General features: G+C 42.1%; 1 protein-coding gene across 1 annotated transcript in view; it reads left to right on the top strand.

The window, feature by feature from the left end:
• The first annotated feature begins 5,449 nt into the window (after nt 1–5,449).
• Nucleotides 5,450–25,467, top strand: part of CELF2 (CUGBP Elav-like family member 2) — a 393,255-nt gene continuing 373,237 nt past the window's right edge. The window contains exon 1 of the mRNA XM_065666773.1: nt 5,450–5,627. Within this exon, the coding sequence (XP_065522845.1) occupies nt 5,575–5,627 (53 nt within the window). The 5' untranslated portion in view covers nt 5,450–5,574. The remainder of the gene's footprint in view (nt 5,628–25,467) is intronic.

Below are 25,467 nucleotides of genomic sequence, written 5' to 3' on the forward strand. Positions count from 1 at the left end.
AAGTGGCTCTTTTTGAACATGTCTGGCAAACGCAAGAAGCTTTTCTTTTCTTTCATGCTTTGCTTTGGGTTAGGAAGGGCAAGCCCTGTCTTGGACCACAGAAGTGTTCTTGGTCTACCAATGCTGCAGAATGAAGAATTCTTCCTACTAGCCAGAAAAACAGAAATTTAGCAGAGGAAGTAAATGTTTGGCTCATATGCTGCTTAAAGTAAACTACAAACACAATTAGGATGATGCGAGTTTGGGGCAGACTGTCTTTACAGAGAACCTGGAGAGCATTTCTCTCCTAATAAATTATGCCGTAATAGTAATTTTCTGCTAGGTGTGAATAGGCACAAAACACATCTTTGTTCATAAGGTTTTTTATTGTAGCAGTTGTCATAAGCAAAACCTGAAAGTACTTGAAAATCCATTAAAATCACAATCAGAGTTATAAAAGAAAAACCCCACCTCTTGAAAGTTTGTCTCTGCAGACTTTCTAAAAGTGAGAAGTCAATAAGTATGAGACACATGTATGTGATTTCAGACTAATGATTAACTGTTGAAGTGCTAGCCTTGTACAATCAGGCCTGCTGCTTCGCAAAGAAACAAACCCCTTCAAGCTCTTAAGCTGCTGGATGAAGCCAGCTTCTGAATTGCTATGTGTGATAAGATGTGTTGAATCCCAGACTGGACGGACATTGACTGGCCATGAATCAGTGATTACTGTCTCCAGCACGTTTCAGTTACAGTGCTCTTTCCCAAAGGGTAATTGTCACTTGGATATATGCCTGCTTGTAACTGCTTTATCTGTAGTTGTGTCCAAGCCTGGGTGCATTTCATAAACTTAGGACTTACAATTTCTTGTCTTCCAGGTCATGTGTTTCACAAAGAGAGAATGGACTTGCATTACAGATTTGTAATACTTGGATTTACTCAAACAAGTTCTAGAAGTGAGATTTTAAATATTTTATTTATTTTTTTTTTTACAGAATTACCGAATTCAGACAGATTTCTTTTTTCACACATCCAGGTCATGAACAAGCGCTTGAGTTCCCAAGTTAAAACAGCATCTTGCCAACTTTAGAACATTTGGCTGGTCAGCAGGAAAGGAAAAGCTGTTTGTAAAGCACTGGAATGCATTTTCAATTAGTCACTCCATTGCTTAAAAGGCTAGGCATTAGACACTGGGAGGAGAGGCTGGGGGGTGGCAATGCTGGTGGGGAGGGACAGTATGAGGCACTTTGGAGAAGGGCCTTTATCAGTCCACAACAGCAGCTCTGAAGTTGGAGGCCACTCTTTAGTAGATAAGCTTTTGTTTAACAACAGGCTCCCTGGAGACCGTGAGGTTTTCCTGGTAGAAGACCAGGATTTCTTTCAAATAACTTAATATTGCTTTGTATGAAAGAGCGGTGGAAAATATGTGTTGGGAAGATGCTGGAAGGTTATTTATCTCTCTAGAAAGGTTATTTATTCTATTATTGCCTGATAACCAGGCTGTTGGGCATCCTGACTAAGAGGTCGTGCTTTGGCAGACCTTCCTTGGCTCCTAAAATATTTTGAATGAGATAACACCCTTGAAAGAAGATTAAATAACCAACTCAAACTGCTTACTAGGTTTATTTTCCTGCCCAACGCTATGAATTCCTCAGTCCAATAGGCTTCTGGTGAAGAAACAGCTGGGAAAAAAAACTCTCAAGACATAAAACCATCTTTCTAATATTCAGTAGCCATCATTGCTTCTGTCTTTTTTAAAGTCTTTGTCCTGTACTTGACCTTCAAATGTTTGTAGCTAGCTGATCTGGAACTTTTTTGACTCCACAGCTGTCTAAACTAAGGGTGATGACATTGCTTAGAGATCCTTTTGTGTATGTGTGTATATGTGAATACTGTTTTCAAAAGAATATACGTATATTTACTTTAACATGACTCAGAATCTTGGAAAGCTTGTACTTCTTTATCATATTAACTGAGAACTGCTAAGCTCTTGCTAGCTCATGCGTGTTACGGCATGAGAAACCGAAGGTATGCAATAGGCTGGTTTTCAGCAGGTAGAGGAAATGTTAAGGGTTGTTGCCTTCTGGCTAAGTGTGATAAATTTGCTCAAGTAATATTTCACAGATGTGCTGGCTGTTTTGGCAAACAAGGTGAAGATCATAGGAAATTTCTTCACTTAAAGCATAAAGGTTAAAGTTTTGAAGACAAAGTTCTTAACCGCAACAGAAAACCACATTGAACTAAAAGATGGGCTGGAGTACCACTATCCAAGCGCAAGAGTTAATATAATCTTGCAGTGAGTTTCTGTTTTATTTGTTTTCTCCTACTATAGCTACATGCTGCATGAAATACGTGAGGCTGTTTTGGAAAACCCATTGCCTGCCGCAAGTTTCTCTGTGCTAAACTTAATCTTCTGGCTTTATTTTTAGAAAGCTTATAGTTGCTTTCTTCAATGTCGTAGGGAAAAGATGGCAAAACGCCAGCCAGGTCCAGCAAAAGGGAGACCTGCCTTTCATTCCAGACGTGAAAAGTTTAAGATAAAAATAATAAAGATCACCATAAATAGTTTCAAATATGAAAGGAATAAGAATCTTTACTCCTATGGTATAGTTTTCATGTGGAGGAAATAACGGAGTGTTTTCTGTGCAATCAAAACTGTGTTTATAGAAAGTATAAAATATACTCGTAAGAGATAAAATTTTAGACATGGAGATAATTTGTGGAATTTCTGGATGAACAGAGTAAGAGATGCTCAGCATCTTGGTGCAGTCTGGCACTCACCTGAAGTGGGGGAAAGGGGATCACTTGCTACTCTTGGTGTTGGTTTCTCCACATACATCGGGGTAAATTGCGGTCCTCCACCCCTTGTGTCTAGTCCTGGAAGTCTAGGCGTATACACACATCCAACCTCAAAGTAAAGGTCTCTTACCCTTGTACCTCTCACCTACTCCTTACCAGTACAGGAACTAGAAACCAGTCAGGTCCCAAAGTGGAGTGAAAGTGCAGAGCATCATTGCCTCTTTCTTATCACGCAGCAGTGGATGGGTAGGATGTGACAAGGACTCAAGTTGGGCTTGTCAAAGGGACGTGATAAAACGGTATTTTGATTTTCTTTTTTTGCTTGCAGGCTAAGCTTGAAGCCTTTGTTAATTTGAGCCTGGTCATCAATATGAGACATACAGTGAGAGAATTATATGGGACGATGTGTGACTATAGCTCTAAACCTAGAAAATTTGACAGTAGAGAAGAAAGAGAAAAGGCAGTGTACTGTAACCACTTATGCCCTCCCCAGCCTCAAGTGAGGGGTTAGCCTCTGTAACAGTGGTTTACAAACTTTTGGGAAGAAAGTAAAAGACACTGTCTATTCTCATTTTAATTGCTTTCCACACTATAAATGAAGGTTTCCCCAGCTCCACAAAGAAACATATGACAAGTGGGGATTGAATTTCATTTTCCATGGCAAGCATCTAATCCACCTCCTGTCCGTAAATTAATATATGGCCCCAAAGTTTCCAGAGGTGGATACAACCCTTATCTCTGAAGAAGTGCTCAGAGATATGTGTGTATAAGGTGAGAAACACCCTGTGCCTGTTAAGAGGGAGATGGAGCATTTGTAATCCCCAGCCCTCCTCCTCCCCAAGATATGCATCTTCAGCCTCACCATCAGCAGTCTCTGATGTGTTTATCCTTGTTACACCCCTCAAAGACAAAGCAAAGCCATTGGAGCCATTGCCCAAGGGAGGGTGTAAAATCTAGAGGTCTGAACTTGAGGCCCTACTTGCTGAGGCGGGAGGGGGCTCAGTGTGCATTTCCCCTAAATGAGGGATCTGTGATGTACTGGCCTTGGAACACAGAAGGCATTTTGTATCTAGGTTATCTAGGTTGTTTAAAACCGGTTGTTTTATCCGACCCCACTATCTCCTGGCAGCTGTCTGGCAGGCAAAATGGTCACAGGGCAGTGGGAAGCCTCAGTGTCACCTTCTAGCAAGGGCAACACTGTGCTGCTTTGTACTATAGGGATGCCAACAAGGGGGAGAGGGGGAGTCAGTCTGCCCCAAAGCAGCCTACAGCATACAAGGGGGCCCTGGAAACAGTTTAGGCATAGCTCAAGTTCTATCTCTCCAAAGGAAGTGGTGGTGGAAGACTTAAAGCAGCCTCAAAAGGCCTTATTGTACCCCTTACTATGTTTCCATGAGCGTGTGATCTCACACATCACCAGAACTCCATGTGACCACATTACTGCTTCTTTTTAACATACAGGGGATGAACTTTATTTTTTTTACTTTTTTTGTAATTTTAGGGTTTGGGTTTTTTTTTTTTGGGGGGGGGGGGGAACTGGTGGCAGGTTGAAACTGGGAGCATATGCCTGTGGTATAAATGGCAAAGTGGAACTATCCATCATTTGGGCTAGTTTGGTTCTGACTGAACATTTCATAAAGTGCAGTTTTGCTTCCCCCCCCCCCACCCCGAAATTTCAATTTGGGAATTTCTAGCAATCCCAAGAATCAATCGAGCTCAAGGAGAGGGTACAGTCATTCACATGATGAAAGGAAAACATTTAGAAAGCGGAAAAAATGCAAAAGAGAAATCTTTAAATACAGGGAAATCGATGTCCAGAAGTGCTACAGAATCACAAAATAAGCCACTCATGCAGATTTTCCCACATAAACGCACACTAACAGCAGTTACACAACTTTTCAGATCACCACAGTGATCTGGAGGACGCATTACTACTTATTTTTTTATGTAGCAGCCGACAGAAGAAATGGACTTAACAGAATTATACGGACACCTTTCCCCTCTCAAACACCCAAAGGGTTACATCTGTCTTTACATTATTAGGCTTTATATTATTCCACCATCATACAAATCAGGCTGCTTTCAGTCACAGCTTCAGCTCACAAGTCTGATAGCTTTTAAGACATAAAGGGGGGGACACAACGATGACTATTCAAAAGGCTGTGAACTGGTTTTGACGTGTGTATTTGCCTGTCTATACGAGGGGTAAGGGGAGGAGAAAAGGGTGGGAGAGGAGTTGCATTAAGTCCCTCCTTTAAAAGTGTCAGACTCCAACCTGCCCAGAACAGGGAAAGCCCCCCAACAACCTTCAGGAAATAATATAAAAGCTAAACCTCAGAGGTAGAAGGAAATACCCCAAAGGAGAAGACTGCAGCTTGCAGTAATCTGTAAATGATTGCTGGCAAAGACTGGAGGCTTCAAGCTTGAGCTGTGTTTGCTCCAAGAGAAAGCCAAGAAGGACGGTGTTAATAAAGAGAGATTTAACTGAGGGCTGTGCTTGGAATAAAGTGGGCTACAAAAAGGTCAAATTTGATCAGTTGGAGCAGATTACAAGGGCTTTAAAAGGTAGTGGTAAAGAAATGAAACTGGGACTGTGAAGCAATATAGCACAAGATTGATTTTGGGGGTGGAGAGAAGCTGGGACAAGTGCTTATCAGCTTGAGAAGGAGGAAGAGCTGTGCTGGGTTTGTTGTCATTCCCACACTGAGTAGAGTACTTGCTGCTTTTGTGGTTAGGCTTCCCTGCCGTGGGGTTGTTTCTTCCTTCTTATATATATATTTTATCTTTACTATTCCTACAATGGTGTCTATAATCTCTGACTTGGATCCTCTGAAAAGCTGGAAAGTTTTAAGGTAGGCCTATGTTTTCTTCGGTTTGGTACAGGCATTTTTGGTTTAGCCCTAAATTAACGGGAGCTTGCGTTATAATCGAAATGTGAGCCCAGGGCTTAAGTAAGAGAAAAGTTTCTGGTAATTAGAGCCCTTTTAAGATCCAGCAAACCTTTGAGCAGATGTTTAGAGAGACCCGAGGGAGATTTTTTAAACATACTTCTCGGTGTTAACAGTGCAGAGAGGGTTTTTTTCCTTTCTTTCTTCCTTTTTTATACGGAGAGGTTGCTCCGCAAATTCAAGTAAAGGCTCACACCAGTTGAAACTGCGGGATTAACTCTCTGCTTTCCGCACCGTGCTCTGCAGGGGATCCGGGTGGGAAACTTCAGAGGAGCAAAAAACAGCATGAAAGTTGAGCAAGGAGTGGGAAATAGTCTTGGGGGGGAAGGAAGGGGGGCAAACGTGCTTGTTTCGTTTCTTGTTTCGTTTTGTTGCTGAAACTTCCACACTTTGTTGTCCCTCCAAGGCATGTGTTTGATACTTAAAAGTTTGATGCTTGCAATGTTTGGTACCGATTTTTACCTTCAGCACTGCTATTTTGCTTTGTATAATGAAAAAGGGTTACTTGAGCTGCTAAAAAGAAGGGAAGGGGGAATCATTGTTAACGCCTGCTGCAGCTATTACAGCTCCACAGTGTTAAATGACCTTGTTTAATGCTGCTTGTAAGTGCCTTATTGAGTGTCCGGACACGCAGAAAGTTTGCAGATGGTTTGCAGAAACTTCACTGGAAATATTTGGGAATGTAGACTGTGAAATGAAATAAATGAATGAAATGAAATAAAAATAGTTAAATACAAAACTAAATACATTTTCTTCAGCTCTAATGCAAAACATGAAGCTGCACCTAATATTAATGCAGTATTTTATTATTTAAAGGGAGTAAATTGCAAGGGTTTTGAGAGGGTATGTGAATTGCGATGTTATTATGATCTATAAATAATAATAATAATACAGTATATTTTAGCTTCTTACTGCAGTGTTTTAAAGAACTTATGTGTGTGTCCTGAGCTGAAGGAGGAAAAACAACCCTTCTAAGTCAAACCATGAAGTTTACTTACATTAGTAGTTTATTTCTGTTTTCCTCACATTTGCAGAACGTTGAACTTTTCATTTCTGGAAGCTTGAATTTCTCTGTCAGTCTTCTGAGCCTGTGCATAGGAATGTGAACTGAGATCCTTTATCCTTGACTGTGGCATGAGACTTGGCACAGCGGTCTTACTGCAAGTTTGTTTTGTTGGTTTGGTTTGTTTGGGGTTCTTTTCAAGTCATTTAGGACTGTCAGCACAGAATGATGAGTTTCTATTCGACTTTCAAAGCCTCAGTGTGGATGTTAGCTCAAATGTGTTGCGCGGGATAGTGGAGTGCTGTGATTGGCATCTGGGGTAAATAGTCACGTTACATCAGACCAGAGCAGGGGTGACTGCTGTGAGTCATCACCAATGAATGCCAGAAAAGGACTTTTGCAGAGCTTCATATGTGTTGTCTTACAGTGTGTGCTCCAGAAAAGCTATTCCAGGAATTACTTTAAAAGTTCATCTCACTCTGTGAGACTACTTCTGATTCCTCTGCTAGGTGATGCCAGGGTTTTGCTGCGTTGAGGGATGACACAGAGGACTTGAAAGTTGAAAAGACTGAAGGAGGAGATACTGTTGCCCCCTCAAAGGATCCTGCCTTCTTAGAAAAATGATGTGTTTGCATGACTGTAAACGAAGTATCTCCTTGGCACTTTTCCCCTATAGCATTGTGACATGTCCCAGTGTTGTGTGTATATCTGGAGATTAGTTGTGTGGACGCAGAGTCGGTCAAAGATGTGATTAAATCAATTTTACTGGACATGTCTGTGTGTAGTTACAGTGTATGATTACAGCAGCAACCCTGTATGAATGTGGCATTGTGTTGATCAGCTGCAGGATGCAGAGGGTTAAGGGGTGGCACGGCACAATATGTAATATAAGTGAAATAGTCACTGATGGTAAAAAGCTAGAAGTCAACATGCAGTTCATATGGCTTATGACTTGTTACGTTGAAATGCTGCTTCTGCCTTTCATAAGTTTTAGCTCTTCTGCAGGCCAATTTCGAGCTTGTTTGATGCTTCTGAGCTTCCTGGTTTTAGTGCCTCTTCTCCATGTACAAAGGAGCCTATAGCTAATATTCATAAGAAACAGAGGAATGTTTCTGTGTGCTTCTCTTAGGTGGCATGTAGCAATTCTTAAGAGCCAAATGAAATGCTGTAGCAAATGCTATGCTCAGCTCAAGAGTAGCATCCTATGGCAGCAAATTCTCAACTTTGTTTTCCCTGTGCTACTGTAATTTATTGTGTGACTCGCTCACCGTTTGAGACCTGCTTAGCTGGGAAAAGACTGAAGGATGCAGATATCACAGAGGCAGGGCAAGGGCGAGGAATAATGGCATTTGGGCTCAATAATTGTCAGGGGCTTGGTGCAGCTATGGACTGCCTTGGTCTGATTACCTTCAGCTGAGCTCCGGCTCTTCTGCCCTGCTCCCCAGATCCACTGTAAGTACGTCCTCTGCCCTCTGAATAAAGGTAATAATAAAGGAAACGGTACACTATAACAACAGACAAGGCTGTGGGAGGTGATGGAGCCTGATGGGTGTGAGAGGTGGTGTTGGAGGATGGCAGGGGGTTTGCTGGACTTTAACCAGCAGCACTGGGGGAGCTAGCAGAGGTATTAATGGCAATAAATGGCAATGTGGTGTGTATATATAATATTACATCAGGCCTGCCTCTTCCGTTGTCTGTCTGGGGTAGGACAGCGAGGGTTGCAATGCTTTCTGGCAAGCCTCAGCAACCTCTGGGTTCACATTACAACAAGGGGGGAGGAACTCGGGCTCTCGACACAGTTTAATGTGCAGAACAAAACCCACTTCAGAAAGTATTTTCTTTCACTGGATTTCTTGATAGTGATCTGAATATTAAAGTTACTAGAAAGTAATCTCTGGTAGCTCATGGATTTGTTCTTTCCCTCCTGTTGTCTCTCTTCAGATAAGCTCCCAGCATAAAATCTATGCTTTGACATTAACACAGTGCTGCCTGATCTTCCTTTATAGATGCCTTCTCACTTTTCGGAGTGACTACAGTAAGTGCCATATCTGTTGTACTCTTTGGAGCCAGGAGAGATTGGCAAAACTTCAGGCCTTTTTAAAATCTTCAGAGCCTTACAGCAAATGGTGTGTGCTTGCCCAGCCCTCCGTAAACATAGGAATCCCATTTACTTACATCCAAAGTGATATGGGAGTTGGAAGTCTGGACTCCCTAGTGCGTAAGAAACCAAGATCAGCTCCTGTGACTCCAGAGATATCTCTAATCCCTGTTTGAAACTTCCTTGTACATCTGAGATGTGGTTTTGTTCCTCATATGAGATAGGGACAGCTTTGGTCACTGTTTCTGAAGTGACCTGTGCTCTGGGCCACTAGAGCAGCTAAAGCATGGCAAGGAGAGGCACTACAAGAGAACAAGGAGAGGCACTACAAGAGAACAAAATATATCTCTCAGGGCCATGTCTATGCTGCTGCTTTTCTCCCTTAATTTGCTCCAACAGGGCTAAATGCAGCACTATAAATCACATGAACTACCTATACAGGGAAGACCTTGTCCACCCTTTGCGTTCCTTTCTGAAGAAGTATATGACCTTTCATATGACCTTTCTATGGCTTATGGCTGGGAATACAAAAAAGTGGGGTTTAACTTGACTTTGCAACCTCAAGGTGAAATCCAAGCAGAGAGTAGGAGTCACCTTGACACGCTTGTGAGGTGGGCTGGTGCCAACCTTATGAAGTTCAACCATGACAAGTGCAAGGTCCTACACCTGGGTCGGAGCAATCCCAGGCACAGCTACAGGTTGGGCAGAGAAGAGATTCAGAGCGGCCCTGCAGAAAAGGACTTGGGGGTGCTGGTCGATGAGAAAATGAACATGAGCCGGCTGCAGTGTGCGCTCGCAGCCGAGAAACCAACCGTATCCTGGGCTGCATCAAAAGGAGCGTGACCAGCAGGTCGAAGGAGGTGATCCTGCCCCTCTACTCTGCTCTTGTGAGACCTCACCTGGAGCATTGTGTGCAGTTCTGGTGTCCTCAACATAAAAAGGACATGGAACTGCTGGAACAAGTCCAGAGGAGGCCCCGAGGATGATCAGGGGACTGGAGCACCTCCCGTATGAAGACAGGCTGAGGAAGTTGGGGCTGTTCAGCCTGGAGAAGGGAAGGCTGTGTGGAGACCTCATAGCAGCCTTCCAGTACCTGAAGGGGGCCTATAGGGATGCTGGGGAGGGACTCTTTGTCAGGGACTGTAGTGAGAGGACAAGGGGTAACGGGTTCAAACTTAAACAGGGGAAGTTTAGATTGGATCTAAGGAGGAAATTCTTTCCTGTTAGGGTGGTGAGGCACTGGAATGGGTTGCCCAAGGAAGTTGTGAGTGCTCCATCCCTGGCCGTGTTCAAGGCTAGGTTGGACAGAGCCTTATGTGACATGGTTTAGTGTGAGGTGTCCCTGCCCATGGCAGGGGGGTTGGAACTGGATGATCTTGAGGTCCTTTCCAACCCTAGCCATTCTATGATTCTATGAGCAGTGAACTTACAGTCTGTGAAGCAGTGGATCTTGCTGTGCTACTCTGCATTCAAACGACCTGCATTTCACAAATACTATTGAACTGGCCCATAAAACTTGGCTGGTGGAGTTGGGAACATCTTGTTTGGAACATGCCATGTGTCAGGCAGATGTACCAATTCAAATGTTCTCTCTAAAATGCCTTTTCCCACCACACATGCCATCCAAACAACCTGTAAATGGTTTGGCTTTTCAGGAAAAAAAGCCATTTTCATGCTTGACAAGTCAGTCCAGAGGGAGCAATTTCAGCCTTGTTGGTGTTTGTATTATGAGCTGTTTTGGGTAAGTAGCCCTATCATCATGCCCTGCTCCTGCTCCTGTGATTGCCTATGGACTGGATAGTTTTAAAGTGATCAAACTGGGGAAGAGGGGGGGGGGGAAGTTCACACAGCAGCTCAAATTTGGTTGTTGGCACAGAGCAATAAACCAAGACCAAACAGTGATGTGTGAGTCTTATTCCTGCTTTAGCTTTTGCCTTTCCATCTTAGCAATGGTTAGGATAAGGCATCCTGCATTGTATTCAGTATCAGAATAGACCAGTTGAGTGCCTGAACCCCCAGCACAGAACTGTCGTTCAGGAAGAAGGGGTAAAAGAACCTTACTTCACATGTGCTTTACTCTGAGGACCTGAACAATGCTGTCTCCACCTGTTAGTCAAAACCAAAAGGAAACAAGTCCTGAAAATTTGGCCCATGGATATAATGCTGGACACTATCACCACCAGGAAATACAGATAATGGAATTTCAGATGTCAGTGGACAATGCGAATTCCCTCCAGTTGCCACAATATGTTGGCTTAAAATAAATACACACAAAAAGAGGGGTGTGTATCATGTAATAACTAAAAACACGTTTCAGGAATGGTTTCCCAGTTAACCCCTCCAGCAACACAGAACATGTTAGAGATGGCACTGAAAGGGTTGCTAGTGAGGGTCACATAAATCCCGAGTTGTGACACCAGGGGGATGATGGTTGGTTCTAAGCTCTGATAATGTAAAATATGACCAGCCAAACAGTCTGGATTCCTCTGCGTTCAGTTTGAATGACTTTGGAGTCACTCAAGTGCATAATACTGGGATGAAAAATTAGGGCCAGCTATATCAAAGTATGAGATTTTAATCGTTTTTCCATCTTTTGTATCTGTGATTCCTCTGCACTTTATTGAGGACAATGCTAGCAGTTTTTCTTGGTTTGTTTCTTTTTCTTAGAAATGCAGGATCTGTGGGGTGATTGGAAAAGTGAAGATAACAGAAAATAGCAGATTAGGATGTAACACACTCCTGCACCCATTGTTGATGGCTGAGAAAGTCATGCAGTCCTTCTCTAAGCCGGTACAGATTTATTCTTGCATCTTTATTTTCCCCTGATTAAAATTCAGTATCATTCCTTTCAATAAGAGGTTATTCTCCACTGTTTTACTAAAAACAATCCACTTTTCATATTAAGCCTGTATACAAGCATATTATATCTTGTTCATTTGGACATGAGTCGTTAAATCTTCCATGTGCTTTATGGGGGATTTAACCATCCAATTCAAATGAATGCTCTTTCACAAAGAGGTTTAGTTGCCATTGCTGCTATGTTCCTTTGCCTAATTGTTTAAATTGCTCCAACCCCTAAAACATACTACGAAATTACTGTGCCAGCAACACAGATGCCTAGCAAGAGTGTGACGGTGAGTGCGTAGTAGCACTGTGATCCATCCACCAGTGATACACAGTTCAGGGACTTCCTACGCCAGCAGTGATGTCTTTTTCTTGAGGAATGCTTCCTCCATGAATTTATCTGGTTTTGCAGTTGCAGCTTGGAGCCCACAACATCTCATGGCAAGGAAATTCTGTGGTTTGATGCTTTCCTGGTTGCATTATGCTACAAAAGCAGTGCTTTGGCAGGGCTGTCTTTATGTGTTTGTCTTGCATCTGTGTTTTGGGACATGTGGTAGCCGTTTTGAGTGGTTTCCCTGCTAAGGCCTTGAGACACTGAGTTCAGGTTCCTTTCTTTTGAGGGGAGATTGTGTTATTTCTGTATCTATTATACCCCTAAATTTCACTCCTGATCCTTGGGCGACATGGTCTAGTGTGAGGTGTCCTGCCCATGGCACGGGGGTTGGAAGTAGATCGTCTTAAGGTCCTTTCCAACCCAAAACATTCTATGGTTCTATGACCTGCGATTAGTGACATCTAGTTACATGGATCCACATGTTGCAGGATGCAGGTAAAACCAAGATCATCCTTTCCTACATGCACTACTTAATCACACTGATTCTCACCTACCACTTCATAGTCTTCATCTCTTAAACCAGTAAGAGTTCTGATTTACTCCTGCACATCTCTGCAGCTCTTTCCTAACTGTCCCACTACTAATTTTAAGCTTTGTTTAATTCTGCACTCAGTAGAACTGAAATAAGGAGGAAATTGCCTGTAGAAAGGAAAGGTAACTGGGCAGTGACAGTGTTATTGTGACTTGAGAGATGAGGTTATAATTTCGAGGTTTTCCCAGGCTTTCTGTGTCAGTTTGGGGGAGTTATTTAATCTTTGTGTGCGTCAGTTCCCACAACTAAAATGGAGTTGTTAATAGCTATCTTTTCTACTTTGGCTATATACTTTTCATGGCTACAGAGATGTACGGCTCTTTCCGTGCAGAGCCCATAGCAGTGAGGGCTCAAGCCTTGGTCTGGGCTTTTCACAACCTGCCCTGACAAAAATAACTTACTTCACTGAAACTAGAATTTAACTCTTTTTGAGAACAAGTAATTCCTTGGTCATTTACTAAAACCCTTTCTTCACTATTTCTGCCTTTACAATGAAGTTCCACAGAGGAGCCACTAGAATTCCCCACATGCACCAGCTTTTTTTCCAAGAAGTTATTAGGCTGAAGCTGGTTTTAAGCCTGGAACCCAGAGCTGAATGATGATTTGCCTAATGGCAAATTACTTAGCTTGGGTGTTTGGGTTTCTTATTATTCCCCTTTGGGTTTTTCTCTGTGTGTGTGTGACGCTTCTGTTCAGTAACCCTTTATCAAAATGTGTAAGCTCTATTACTGTTCTGCTTTATTAAACTGCCTCCAAGCTTAGTCTTTCCTTTGGTATGCAAGTTCTTTCTCTGCATAGCTGCTTTTTTCATGTCTGATAGGTGCATATGTGAATAATTCTTTTCATAGGCTCATGTTTTGCTCTCCATTTTTCTAATCCCCTCCTCAGTTGACATACTACTTTACTCACCTGTATTCCATCACATTCCTTCAGTGATGCCTGTGCCACATGGCATTTTCCCAGCCACCAGTAATGTAACCACTTGTCCTCATGCAGTCATGAGAGCAGGGGTGTCATTAGAGCCATGAAACTCTTCTAGTAGTTATTATTACAGCATTGCCTGTATAACAGGCTTTGTTTTGTTCAAGATAGATTCATTAAAGGTCTCTTGCACCCGTTAGTCTCAAGTGCTGTACAAAGGATGACACAAAGGTGCAAATCACCAAGGAGATTTGCAGACTCTCTTCCTGGGCCTTTACATCAAGACCAAGAAGATCTTCACTTTGTTTGACCTGAGCAGAGCTGCATTTCTTATCTGCAGGGAAAATGCTCTAACTGTTCCCTATGGGTGTTGTCTGGTGAGTCTCCCAAGGAACCTGTTCAGACTTCAGAGCTCTAATACTCCTGAAAAATGCTCTGTGGCACTAAAAATTTCTTAGCATAACCTAAATTTTACTATCTAACCTCTGAACATGCTTCTACTGATCAGACTCAATTTTTCCTGAATAAGGAACCCAAACAAACCAACCTCACGAATCACATTTCTATTTACCTTTCTCAGATGCTTTTTCTTTGACTGTGTGTTTCCCATTGTTTCATCACAAGTAGAAGAGGTCCCTCGGGTTTTTTTATTCCTCATCTGGGAGAGTTTGTGGATCCCCTGCGCACAGTTTGTTCTGGTCATTCATTATAGGATGCATGTTCTTGAGTCGGTCCCAAGCCGGTATTAGCCGACTAGGAACTGCTGATCTGCAGATACTGGCCTTAAATTGTTGGTCTTTTTTTCCCATTGAGATTTAAAACTAAGGAATTTCTAAAGGTAGGAAAATTTCTAAAGGTAGGAATATCAGGAGACTCCAGTGATTCTCACGAAAGATATACTGCTTCTTCTGTTGAACATGTGGATTTCAGATTATTGGAAAGATCTGTCATGTCAGTTGTGCTAGATTTTTTTTTTCCTTTTTCAGATGTCAAGTTAAATTGTCAGTAGCTGGTTATCTTCAAGAAATGCTTTATATGGGTACTTTGTATCTGTTAAAAAATTCATTTACTTGTTCAAGTAACTTTGCAAGAGTCTTCAGTAGTAGAAGACTGATTCTCAGTTTGACATACCTGAACTGCAGACTAATACATTTATGTATTAAATTAGTAGATCAGTGGAGCCAGAACTTAGTTGAGGTTTGAAATCTTGGTATGACTTTGGAGCGATTTAAGCATATTCCATACAAGAATTTGCATGGCTATTACAGAAAGCTTTAAGTTAAAAGAAGGGAGAGGTTAGTTTTTTTTTCTTTAGGTTTAAGACTCTTTGTTTTAAGTAGGGTTCTTGTTTTCCAGGTCCTAAAGAAAAGTATTATGTATTATAGAAAGGACTTCAGGCGAGTCTTTGAAGCTGTGGACATTCACATTCTGAAAGATACGTGGACTTACTAATCTTTTTCCACAATAGGTTCTAAATCTACAAGTGAGTTAATCTACACGTGTCACCCCAGCACTACTCTTCCCATTAGGCTCATCCTGAACCAGGAGCACTGTCACATTTTAAGCCAAGACTACTTTAAATCTGCAAATAGTAACTAAATTCACCTTCAAGCACTTGTAGGATGAATTTCACTTCTCAGTCTCTTAGGCTGTAATTAATCTGTTTTAAGCAAGCAAGGGGTTACTGTATATTAATCAGGGGTGGTTCCTAGTCCCTGGGAGGTTTGCATGGCTTTATGTGTGACTTCCTTCAAGAAGTGCTGGGTCTGTCATCTGTGTTATGTATTTGAGCCTTCATTTTTATGTGCCCTGTCAGTAGTAGAGCTGCTGGGCATGTCTGCTAAGTTGGCACTTCAGCTGAACATCCTTTCTGCCTCAGTGCGGCTTAGGGGAAGAACTTCAGTCCCACCAGTAGCTGGCACTGCTGAAGCTGGTGGATGTCTCTGTGACCCTTGGACTTCCCCTTTGTTGGAAAACCTGACCTTGCCAAGAGCTGCAAGATGTCTTACTGTACTGACAGGACAAGGGGTAATGGGTTAAAACTTAAACGGGGGAAGTTTAAATTGGATATAAGGAGGAAATTCTTTCCTGTTAGGGTGGTGAGGCACTGGAATGGGTTGCCCAGGGAGATTGTGAGTGCTCCATCCCTGGCGGTGTTCAAGGCCAGGTTGGATGAAGCCTTGTGTGGGATGGTTTAGTGTGAGGTGTCCCTGTCCATGACAGGGGGGTTGGAACTGGATGATCTTGAGGTCCTTTCCAACCCTGACTATTCTATGATTCTATGATTCTATGATTCTATGATTCTTTGACTGGGGTCAAGTTTTGGCTGGACATGCCAAAATAAGGGATTTGGGAAGAATTACAGGCTTGGAAGGGGAAGATAAGTATTAAAGGTCTCAAATGTGGTGGAGGGGAGAAAAGTATTTATACACAGATGTAAACTTTTGTTGACTCGAAAAGGAATTAATTGGCAGGGTCTTTTATGTGACTTTTGGGGTTAGATTTCCAGATGACACAAACTGACAATGTTCTGTTGAGCAAGATCTACTTGCCCCACATGTACTGCAGAAGACTTGACATCTTTCTTTTTGTACATTAAGTTTCTGGATCTAATAGGAGAAAAAACGTCTTGGTCAGAGTACTTATTGTACTAATTAATTCCATCCTGCGGATGCCTAGTTTTACTGTGTCTGAAGTCTGGACTCTAAAAAGCTCTTGGGAATAAAGTTACATTAAGTTTTATTTTTCTACTTATTTTTCCCTGTGTTTAAAAGAAACAGATGACCTAGCTCTTTCCTCTATATTCAGCGTTCAAGTAGACTAATAAATTTAGCATAATCTATTAACAAACCTAAACCTATGGCAACCTAGGTCACAGACAAGCTGTGTAAACTAACTATAGAAGTAGCATACCAACTCCAAATCATTGGTAAGTGGTAATAGGAGAAACAAAACTTGATATATTAGACAGGAACTTTATTTCTTCATTACCAATTTGGACTGAAAGTTTCCTGATTTTTGCAAAGGGATTTTGTAGTTTATTTATTAATTAATTCATGCAAAAGCAGTTTGTATTTTTAACTCAGAACAACGTGGTTCTCGCATATAGCTCTGGGACGGCTCTTAGTCTGAATTCAAATCTCCCTGCTGTTCAGTGAGAGCTGCAGCTACGTCTGTGGGCAGCAAGTTGCTCTGTTTGCTATGAGAGTCATTAAAATCTGTGGTTAATGAGAGCTTACACTGTGCGCATAGGTCTTATGAGTGCTACTGTGGAGTCTTGTTACATGTTGCCTCAAAGCTGGCTAGATTGCTATTTTATGTGGACTTTGAGGTCTTCTTTTATGTCTTTACTGTCATTCTTCCCATAAGAAGAATTCAGAAGCAGCTTCTGTCTTCCACCCCCACACCCCAGAGAAAAAGCAAGTCTTTTATTAAAAGATCTCCTAATTTAAAAGTACCCTGTCTAGCAATATTTTCTATAACAAGCTACAATCTGAATTTTCCTATTGGTAGGAATCTGGGATGCAGTTTTTGCACTTTGCATCCTTTCTTCTCTATCTTAGCTGTAGATGCTACAGAACCAAGCACAGCAAGGCATCCAACAGTAAAAATAAGTAAATATTCTTACAGTGACAAAATAGCACAAAGACTGTGATCCACTGCAAAGAAAACTTGTGTTGTTCACATTGGTGTGGTTGGGTAAAGGCAACAAGAAGAATGAGCACGGAGGTTCAATTCCAGGAGGCATAACTTTACTCTGTTTACATGCAGTTAAGAAGTTACCTTTGCCAGTATTTTTGATACAGGCGCAGACGCTAACTGGGCAGGCATCTGCCCAGTAATTAACTCAATTACTGTTTAGTTAATTTCTACAATAGTCACTATTTAAGAAAAAATCACAGAATCATGGTTTGGATTGGAAGGGACCTTAAAGATCATCCAGTTCCAACCCCTCTGCCATAGCCAGGGACAATAAAATGAAACATAATAAAACACTTTAAAACAGAATGTCTTGTACAGAAACCTAGTTTGAATATAACTGTGTATCTGTATTAATTTGACTGTACTAATCAGTGCCTTGTTTTCCCATTAAACTCTCTGCAAGTTATTACAGGGCTGATTGTGCATTGTGTATTGTCAGTTCAGGTTGTGGATTAAATTTAGGCAGGTATTATGAAAATACGGTCTATAGCAACAGGGGAACAACAAGCTCTGTTGATGAAAATGAGCCATGTACACAGTGAGCTCGCGACTTGAACATGAAACAATGTCAGGCTCCAGGTTGCAACATCACAAAACACGACGATTTGGAGGAAAGAATTAGTTCTGCATTTGTTCTTTTTGTCCACATTTGTTCTTATAATACACAGCAGCAGTCAGACCACACAGGAAGTTTGCACAAATCTATATGGTAAAAGTGGAATGGGAAAGCAGAACTAGCCCAGCAGCAAAGGGTTGGGCATTTTGTATTTCTTCCGCAGCTGGAAGCTTAGTGTGGCACTACCCAATACAATCAGCTTTGCAGGGAGGAAGCTGTGCAATCAGTATGTATGATGGTTTCTTAAGACGTGATGATCTGGAACAGAGCAGTTACCTATATATGGTATCTCTGTATCTCCTCAGTGGTAGCAGCCAATTTTAATTCCTTCAGGAAGATGATAAAAAAACGGGCTTTAACTGAGGGTTTCCAGCTATAGTTATCTAACAAGGAAGTCCTTTTAGGTCTGAAATCATGAGGAATGTTTAAGTATGGAGGCAGAGTTGTCCAGAATCACAAATGCTTCTCAGTTTATTTTTCTTTCTGTATTTTGTATTTCTTGTCTGGTTTTATTGTTTGTATTTTGTCATTTTGTCATAATAAGGGGAAAAGGAGGGAAGCCCTTGTGAGAGATTTGAAACCAATAACCCACATGACAATTAGCTCAGAGGATGCTGTGCCAGTAGAAACCAAATGCTTAGGGTTGGGAGGGAGGGGGGAAATTACGGATGATAACATCTACAATTAGACAGGATTAAAATGGATGGGGAAGGACGTAAGTCCTCACACTTTGGCCAATTACTGTCTGAGGTCAAGAAGAATCCTTCCTTATTTGGCAACATATCCCATCCGTGTAGGCTTTTTGTACCTCTTAGGGATGGTAGGTCATAAAAAGAAACTCCCTTCTGACGCCGTGAGATGACAACTGAGTTATACAAGAGTGTTAAAATCCTATTAATTGATTTTTTTTCCTAATATTGAATTCCAACAGCATTTACTGTCTTGATGTCATGAGTCAAAAAAAAAAGGATAAATCTTTCAAGCTTTATGTCACTAAAGACTATACTTTTATTTCACTGTATTATATATGGTATCTTAACCACTTTCTAGACCGATGAGTTTCCACAGAGTAATTTTTCATTGCATTAAAATAATTATCCATCACCATTTGAACTTGATGTACTCTCAAGATAGGTAAACTGTGTACTTTAGCAAGCCAGCATGCATTCCGACATTGTTATGGGCAAGATTTGCATGAGGGGAATGTGGACATCCTCCCCTTCTTTCCCATGATAAAAATCTCCGTACACAATAGCTGTACTGCCACATGTCAGGGGGACATTGTGTAAATTAGAGTTACAAATTTGTCAGCCTAACCAAATGTCTGAAAGAATAATGTCATATTAGTTGTATTTCAGCTGTAAGCCTGGCCTGATTTAAGGTTGAATTGTGTGGCAGCAAGCCATACCAACAGCTTGTGCATGGTTGATTATAAACAACTTTGTTTTAATGTAACAAGATTCTCATTAAATTCCTGGGAGCTTAATGCAATGGTGATCAAAGATAAATGCAGACACATCCGTGAGGTAAAGGATTAGATTAGACTGGCCAGAAAAGACAGGATCTTGAAGATTCTGGGACTGTAAGATCTTTTGTATGTTATAACTCAAACTTTCTGAAGTTGGATAGTGTGCCTGAAAATACAGAGATGGAGAACAGCATTACATGCATAGCAAGCCTTGATATAATTTCGTCCAGTTTTGATTTGCATTTAATGCTACTTTTTTATGGAAGGACGTGTGTGTTCAACCAAGGATTTTTTGCATTTTGGTGGGGGGGGAGGGGGTGGGGTGTTCATTTTGGGTTGGTTTTTTGTTTGTTCCGAAAAGCTTTTTTCCTTTGGGATTGCAAGTTCTTTTTCTTTTACATTTTTCTTTCCATATTAAGGAGGAAAGATTTATTTGCAATGAGTTGAAACCCTTGAAATCTCTTGTGTTTGTCTGGGGTTTGTGTGTGTGCCTTGGTTGAATCCTTTTGCAGCTTGGTTCAGACTTGGGGGGGTGGGGGGGGTGGGGAAGGTTATAGAATCATAGAATAGTTAGGGTTGGAAAGGACCTCAAGATCATCCAGTTCCAACCTCCCTGCCATGGGCAGGGACACCTCACACTAAACCATCCCACACAAGGCTTCATCCAACCTGGCCTTGAACACTGCCAGGGATGGAGCACTCACAACCTCCCTGGGCAACCCATTCCAGTGCCTCACCACCCTAACAGGAAAGAATTTCCTCCTTAGATCCAATCTAAACTTCTCTATGTCTCTATGACTATGAGGTTTCCACACAGCCTTCTCTTCTCCAGTCTGAACAGCCCCAACTTCATACGGGAGGTGCTCCAGTCCCCTGATCATCCTCGTGGCCTCCTCTGGACTTGTTCCAGCAGTTCCATGTCCTTTTTATGTTGAGGACACCAGAACTGCACACAGTGCTCCAGGTGAGGTCTCGCAAGAGCAGAGCAGAGGGGCAGGATCACCTCCTTCGCCCTGCTGGTCACGCTCCTTTTGATGCAGCCCAGGATACGGACACTGAAGCCAGCTCCTGTTCATTTTCTCATCACCAGCACGCCCAAGGCCTTCTCTGCAGGGCCACTCTGAATCTCTTCTTTGCCCAATATCCAGTCTAAATTTCCCCCGTTTAAGTTTTAACCCGTTATCCCTTGTCCTGTCACTACAGTCCCCGATGACCCCCATGTTTGGGGTCTTTTGATATTTGTGGTGGTTTCAGTATTGTAGGGAGGCTTTTTGTGTTGGTCTCCTACTCCCCCCCTTTCTTTTTATTACATTTGGGTTTGGGGTGGGTTTTGGTTTAGGTTTGTTTGTTTGGGGGCTTTTTTGTTGTTAATGGCTTTTTGGTTTTGATTTTTCTTTTGGTGGTGGTGATAAAAAGTGTCCTTGTCTAAAATGTTGCACCTGAGAGACACTCTGCTGCCTATTTTTAGGAGGCTTAAGACAATGTAGTATTTTTGAGATTACCACCTCTGTGCCAAGCATCTCAGAGGCTGAGTGAGAAGTTCAGAAAAGGTGGGAGGGATTAAGGTAACCTTTGTTTGTGACCGTACTTGCACATCAGCTTTCTAAAGGGGGTGGGGAGGCACTAAGATATTCCCTTTCTTTTAAAACCAGCAGTAGTCAGCTTTGGTCCCTAAATGTCAAATTTGAGGGGTCTGGTTACATAAACACAAAACCTTGAGTTGGACCTTAGAGTGGTTCTTAAGCTTGTCATGAACTGTATCAAATTGCAGGAATGATTCCTTACTTAATTACCCCAATGAACTCCTGCTGCTTTGCAGCTTTATGTTCTTTCTGCAAATAACTGATTTTGACCATTCCCTCTTTCCCTCCTGCAGATAAAGTCCAACTCCTGCCTTCAAACAAAATCAAACCTTTACACAACCATGGTTGGTAAAGTTGGGAGAAATTTGGGGTTTTTCTCCTTCCCCTTCTTCCCCCTCCCCCCCCCCCCCCCCCCCCCCCTTAAGTCTTTAATTCATAGAATCATAGAATAGTTACGGTTGGAAAAGACCTCAAGACCATCCAGTTCCAACCCCCCTGCCATGGGCAGGGACACCTCACACTAAACCATCTCACCCAGGGCTTCATCCAACCTGGCCTTGAACACCGCCAGGGATGGATCACTCACAACCTCCCTGGGCAACCCATTCCAGTGCCTCAGCACCCTAACAGGAAAGAATTTCCTCCTTAGATCCAATCTAAACTTCCCCTGTTTCAGTTTGAAGCCATTACCTCTTGTCCTGTCACTACAGTCCCTGATGAAGAGTCCCTCCCCAGCATCCCTATAGGCCCCCTTCAGGTACTGGAAGGCTGCTATGAGGTCTCCACGCAGCCTTCTCTTCTCCAGGCTGAACAGCCCCAACTTTCTCAGCCTGTCTTCATACGGGAGATCATCCTCGTGGCCTCCTCTGGACTTGTTCCAGCAGTTCCATGTCCTTTCTATGTTGAGGACACCAGAACTGCACACAATGCTCCAGGTGAGGTCTCACAGGAGCAGAATAGAGGTGTAGGATCACCTCTTTCGACCTGCTGGTCATGCTAAATTCCTGACTTTATTTTGCTAGACAGGGCAACAATATAAATCATGAACTTTAAATTTCTGTGTGGTGTTGTCAATGGCAGGGGAGGAACAGGAGTAATAACCTAAGGTCCGTCATTACGAGTCTGGTATTTGTATCACAGGCAGTGTGATGTTGTCCATCATCCTGGTGTTGAGAAACCTTTAGAAGTAAAGATAATGAATCAGTGCAGCTAGTTTTCATAGTTACAAGTTTCCTTGGCTCTGGGCAAACTGTTCATGTGAATGGGGGTTTCTGGTCCATAAACACACAGGGAAAAGGCACAGATGTTTACATGTATGCAAAGACTTTTAAGGTCAGACCCCTCTTGTTCAGTCAGAAGGTAAAAATGCACAGATATGCTAGTATTTATATATATATAGGTAGACATAAGCATCGTGGGGTTTTCTTTACCTGTAAGATTATTGCACAGTGTTGGGACTTGCTTTGAGACCCACATTTCTTTTGTGGTTGTCAGTCCATAAGTTTTTGACATATTTCTGACCTCACAAGGTAACAGAAATTAATCTTCTAAATTCCACATGAGCTTCTGACCAAATGTTAGTTTCTGCTTTGGCTGCGATATTTCCCTTTCACCTGGACTACCTATCATACAAATGTTTCTTGATTCCAAACAGAAGCATCAGTCCTGTTCCTGGGTTAAATTTTCAAGTTCCTTTTAATTGCGTGCTATAGGAACTAAGTAAAACTCCTACCCACCATGCACAGAAGACGTCAGCTCATGAAGGTTTTTGTCAGTGTGTTTCACAGGAAGATTCTAAGTTGTTTAAAATAGTTTAAGTCTAGTTTTTCTGTATTCTCATGCTTAAGGCTTGCTGCTTTAAAGACCTGTGAGTTTTAAGACTTCATACCAGTACTACTCAGTCTTAGCTTCACGTCCCCAGACTATGCATAAAGAAAATATGTTTTTATTTGTCAAAGAAGACTCTATGCCAAACCAAAAGCTTAATAGTCACTGAGTGCTGGGTGGGGATCTTTTTTGTTTAGCTGTGTTTGTCCTGGAGATTGTTAGGCTGAGCTATTTGTTTAAAAGAAACAGAATGAAAGTTAAGAGGCCTGGAGCCAAGTTTTCAAATGATCTTCTTGCTCACTGGCACTCGCTGAGACAGGAAAAGTGATGGCTTCAAAAATCATTTGGGCTCTCATTTTTTCGGAATTTGAGCTCCTTAGAAAGCCTGGCCTTTTGCCTGCATCCTGAGATTAGCCTGAGCACGGGGGTGTTTTCCAATCTCCACAGTTTAAAACGAAGGTGTTGGTTGGGAAGTTTCTAAGCCGGTTCTTGTTAAGGCATCTCCTTCAAGATCCTACCCGCCTTTAACTCTTCTTGACTTGAAAGTGTTCATGATTGAGTTCCATATTGGCATATCAAACCAGAAATAGACCCCCCGTTTACAGAGGTGTGCTTTCATTAGGGTTTGAGCCTCTCCTGCCATTTCTTCTCTGTGAATCTCAATTGTTTCTCGTACTGTGTTTGACTTTGCTGTGAACTTTTGCTTGGCAAAGGAGCATATTTGTTTGTTTGTGACAGGCTGAGTTTTGTTGCTTTGCTGGAATTTTCCCCTGTTCTCCAAAATCACAGTGGCTTTCTTGGGAATCTTGCCAGTGTTTTAAGACTTCAAAGAGTGATAGTAAGATTTGTGCGCTCGTTTGAGGCTTACATAAGGCTAAAGCTAATATTTGTGGGCATGATTAAATGTGTTCGGTATTTTTTGGGGGAGGGATGTATCTAACTTAAGAGTTACTCTTGTTGCCTTGTGTGGATTCTTATGATATGCAGCAGCAGCTCAACAAGTTATCTAGCAGAGGGAGAGTCAATACAGGGTGCTGATACTCATAAATCAGATAAATGCCCGCCTTACACCTCTTCATAAAAACAGTGGATAACACCAATCTTAACATACATGTAATCAGCAAACAAGTGTTGTATTCATATACAAACCAGATTCTTACCGTTTTTCTGCTGCAAAGTGTGTGACTTCGCAATGAATCATTTGCAGGAGATGAGTTAATACATGCTTGATGACAGTTCCAGCCAAAAAAGAATAAATTATGAATCGTAACAGGAGGCAGATAATTGGGATGTGGGGGGTGGATGTCCAGATGTGAACTTTTGAACTGTCAGACATAAATTCCTGCTGCTTCCTCTCAGCAATAGGTACAAGCTGGCTGTAGATTTTGTGAGCACCTGGGCTCAACAGAAGTGGTACGTGCTGTCTTCCAGTTGATAGAGAGAGATGACACTGAGTCATCAATTAGCAGGCTGATCACCTGTCCTTTTGCATGTAGACTATTTTGACTAGTAAATGGGAAGTTTGGGGACCCAGAAAGAAGAGAAGGCCGAAAAGATGTTATTAGAAAGAAGTGGTCTTGGAGAGGAGGAGGAGGTTTAGAAAGAAGATGAAGATCACAACTGGAGAAAATATATGGGAGGTGAAGCAGGTCCTGGACTTGAGGAAGGTAGGCAGAGATGAATGTTGGGGGATGCCTGGAGACCTCAGCTGATGATGCCCAAGATGGGTAACCGTAAGCAGTGGCACAGCATAGACCAACACAATCTCCTACCCAGCCTTCCAAGGCCAGAGGTGCTGAGACCTTGTGAATGTACCAGGAATATAGTATGTAAGGTGATCAAGTAGGTAGAACTGACTTTTGTGTTCAGTTTTGGTCCCCATTATACAAAAAAGGTGTGGACAAGCTGAAGAGGGTCCAGAGAAGAGCCGCAAAGATGATCCAAAACCTGGGGAACCATGCGAGGAAAGGCTGAGAGACCTGGGTTTTTTCAGCCTGGAGAAAAGAAGGCTCAGGGGAGACCTTATCACCATGTCCCAGTATTTTAAGCGTGGCTACAAGGAACGTGGAGACTTCCCTTTTTGCAAGGACTCAAATGGAAAATATGAGGGGCAATGAGCACAAGTTACTCCTGGGGAGATTCCTATTGGACACAGGGAAAACATTTTACAATGAGAACAGTCAGCCATTGGAATAATCTCCCCATGGAAGTGGTGGACTGCCCAACGCTGCACACTTTTAGATTCAGCTGGACAGGTTGCTGTGGTTTTGCAATGAAAGGTTGTACCAGATGATCTTTGAGGTCCTTTCCACCCTGTTATTCTGTGATTCCATGAGCTGAATGTCCTTGGTTCCTAAATAACTCCTTGCGCCACCAGGAATGGTCTGCTGAAACATTAACTGATATTCAAGCCTACATACATAAAGAAGCTCCTTAGGTGGTGACATGTAGCACTTCTCAAACCAGAAAACAAATGCTGACTGCTAGATTTAAACACGTCATGCATGCATATGCATGCCCATGATATACAGACTCAAAGATGATGTGGAATTACAATAATTCCATAAATGGTGTTTATAGCAGGACTGTCAGCAGCAATGTAATCATACGTATTTTCCAGAGGAGACTCTGGTGGTGATTTCAATACCAATCGACTTCCAAAAAGCACAAGTAAGCTTGAAGCATTTTGAATTAAATGGTATTCTGTGAAGCGTAGGTAGGATTCATTACACACATTGCTAATTAGGTCTTTGAAT

The sequence above is a fragment of the Lathamus discolor genome, chromosome 1 (genome assembly GCF_037157495.1).
Source record: "Lathamus discolor isolate bLatDis1 chromosome 1, bLatDis1.hap1, whole genome shotgun sequence".
Classification (NCBI taxonomy): Eukaryota; Metazoa; Chordata; class Aves; order Psittaciformes; family Psittacidae; genus Lathamus; species Lathamus discolor.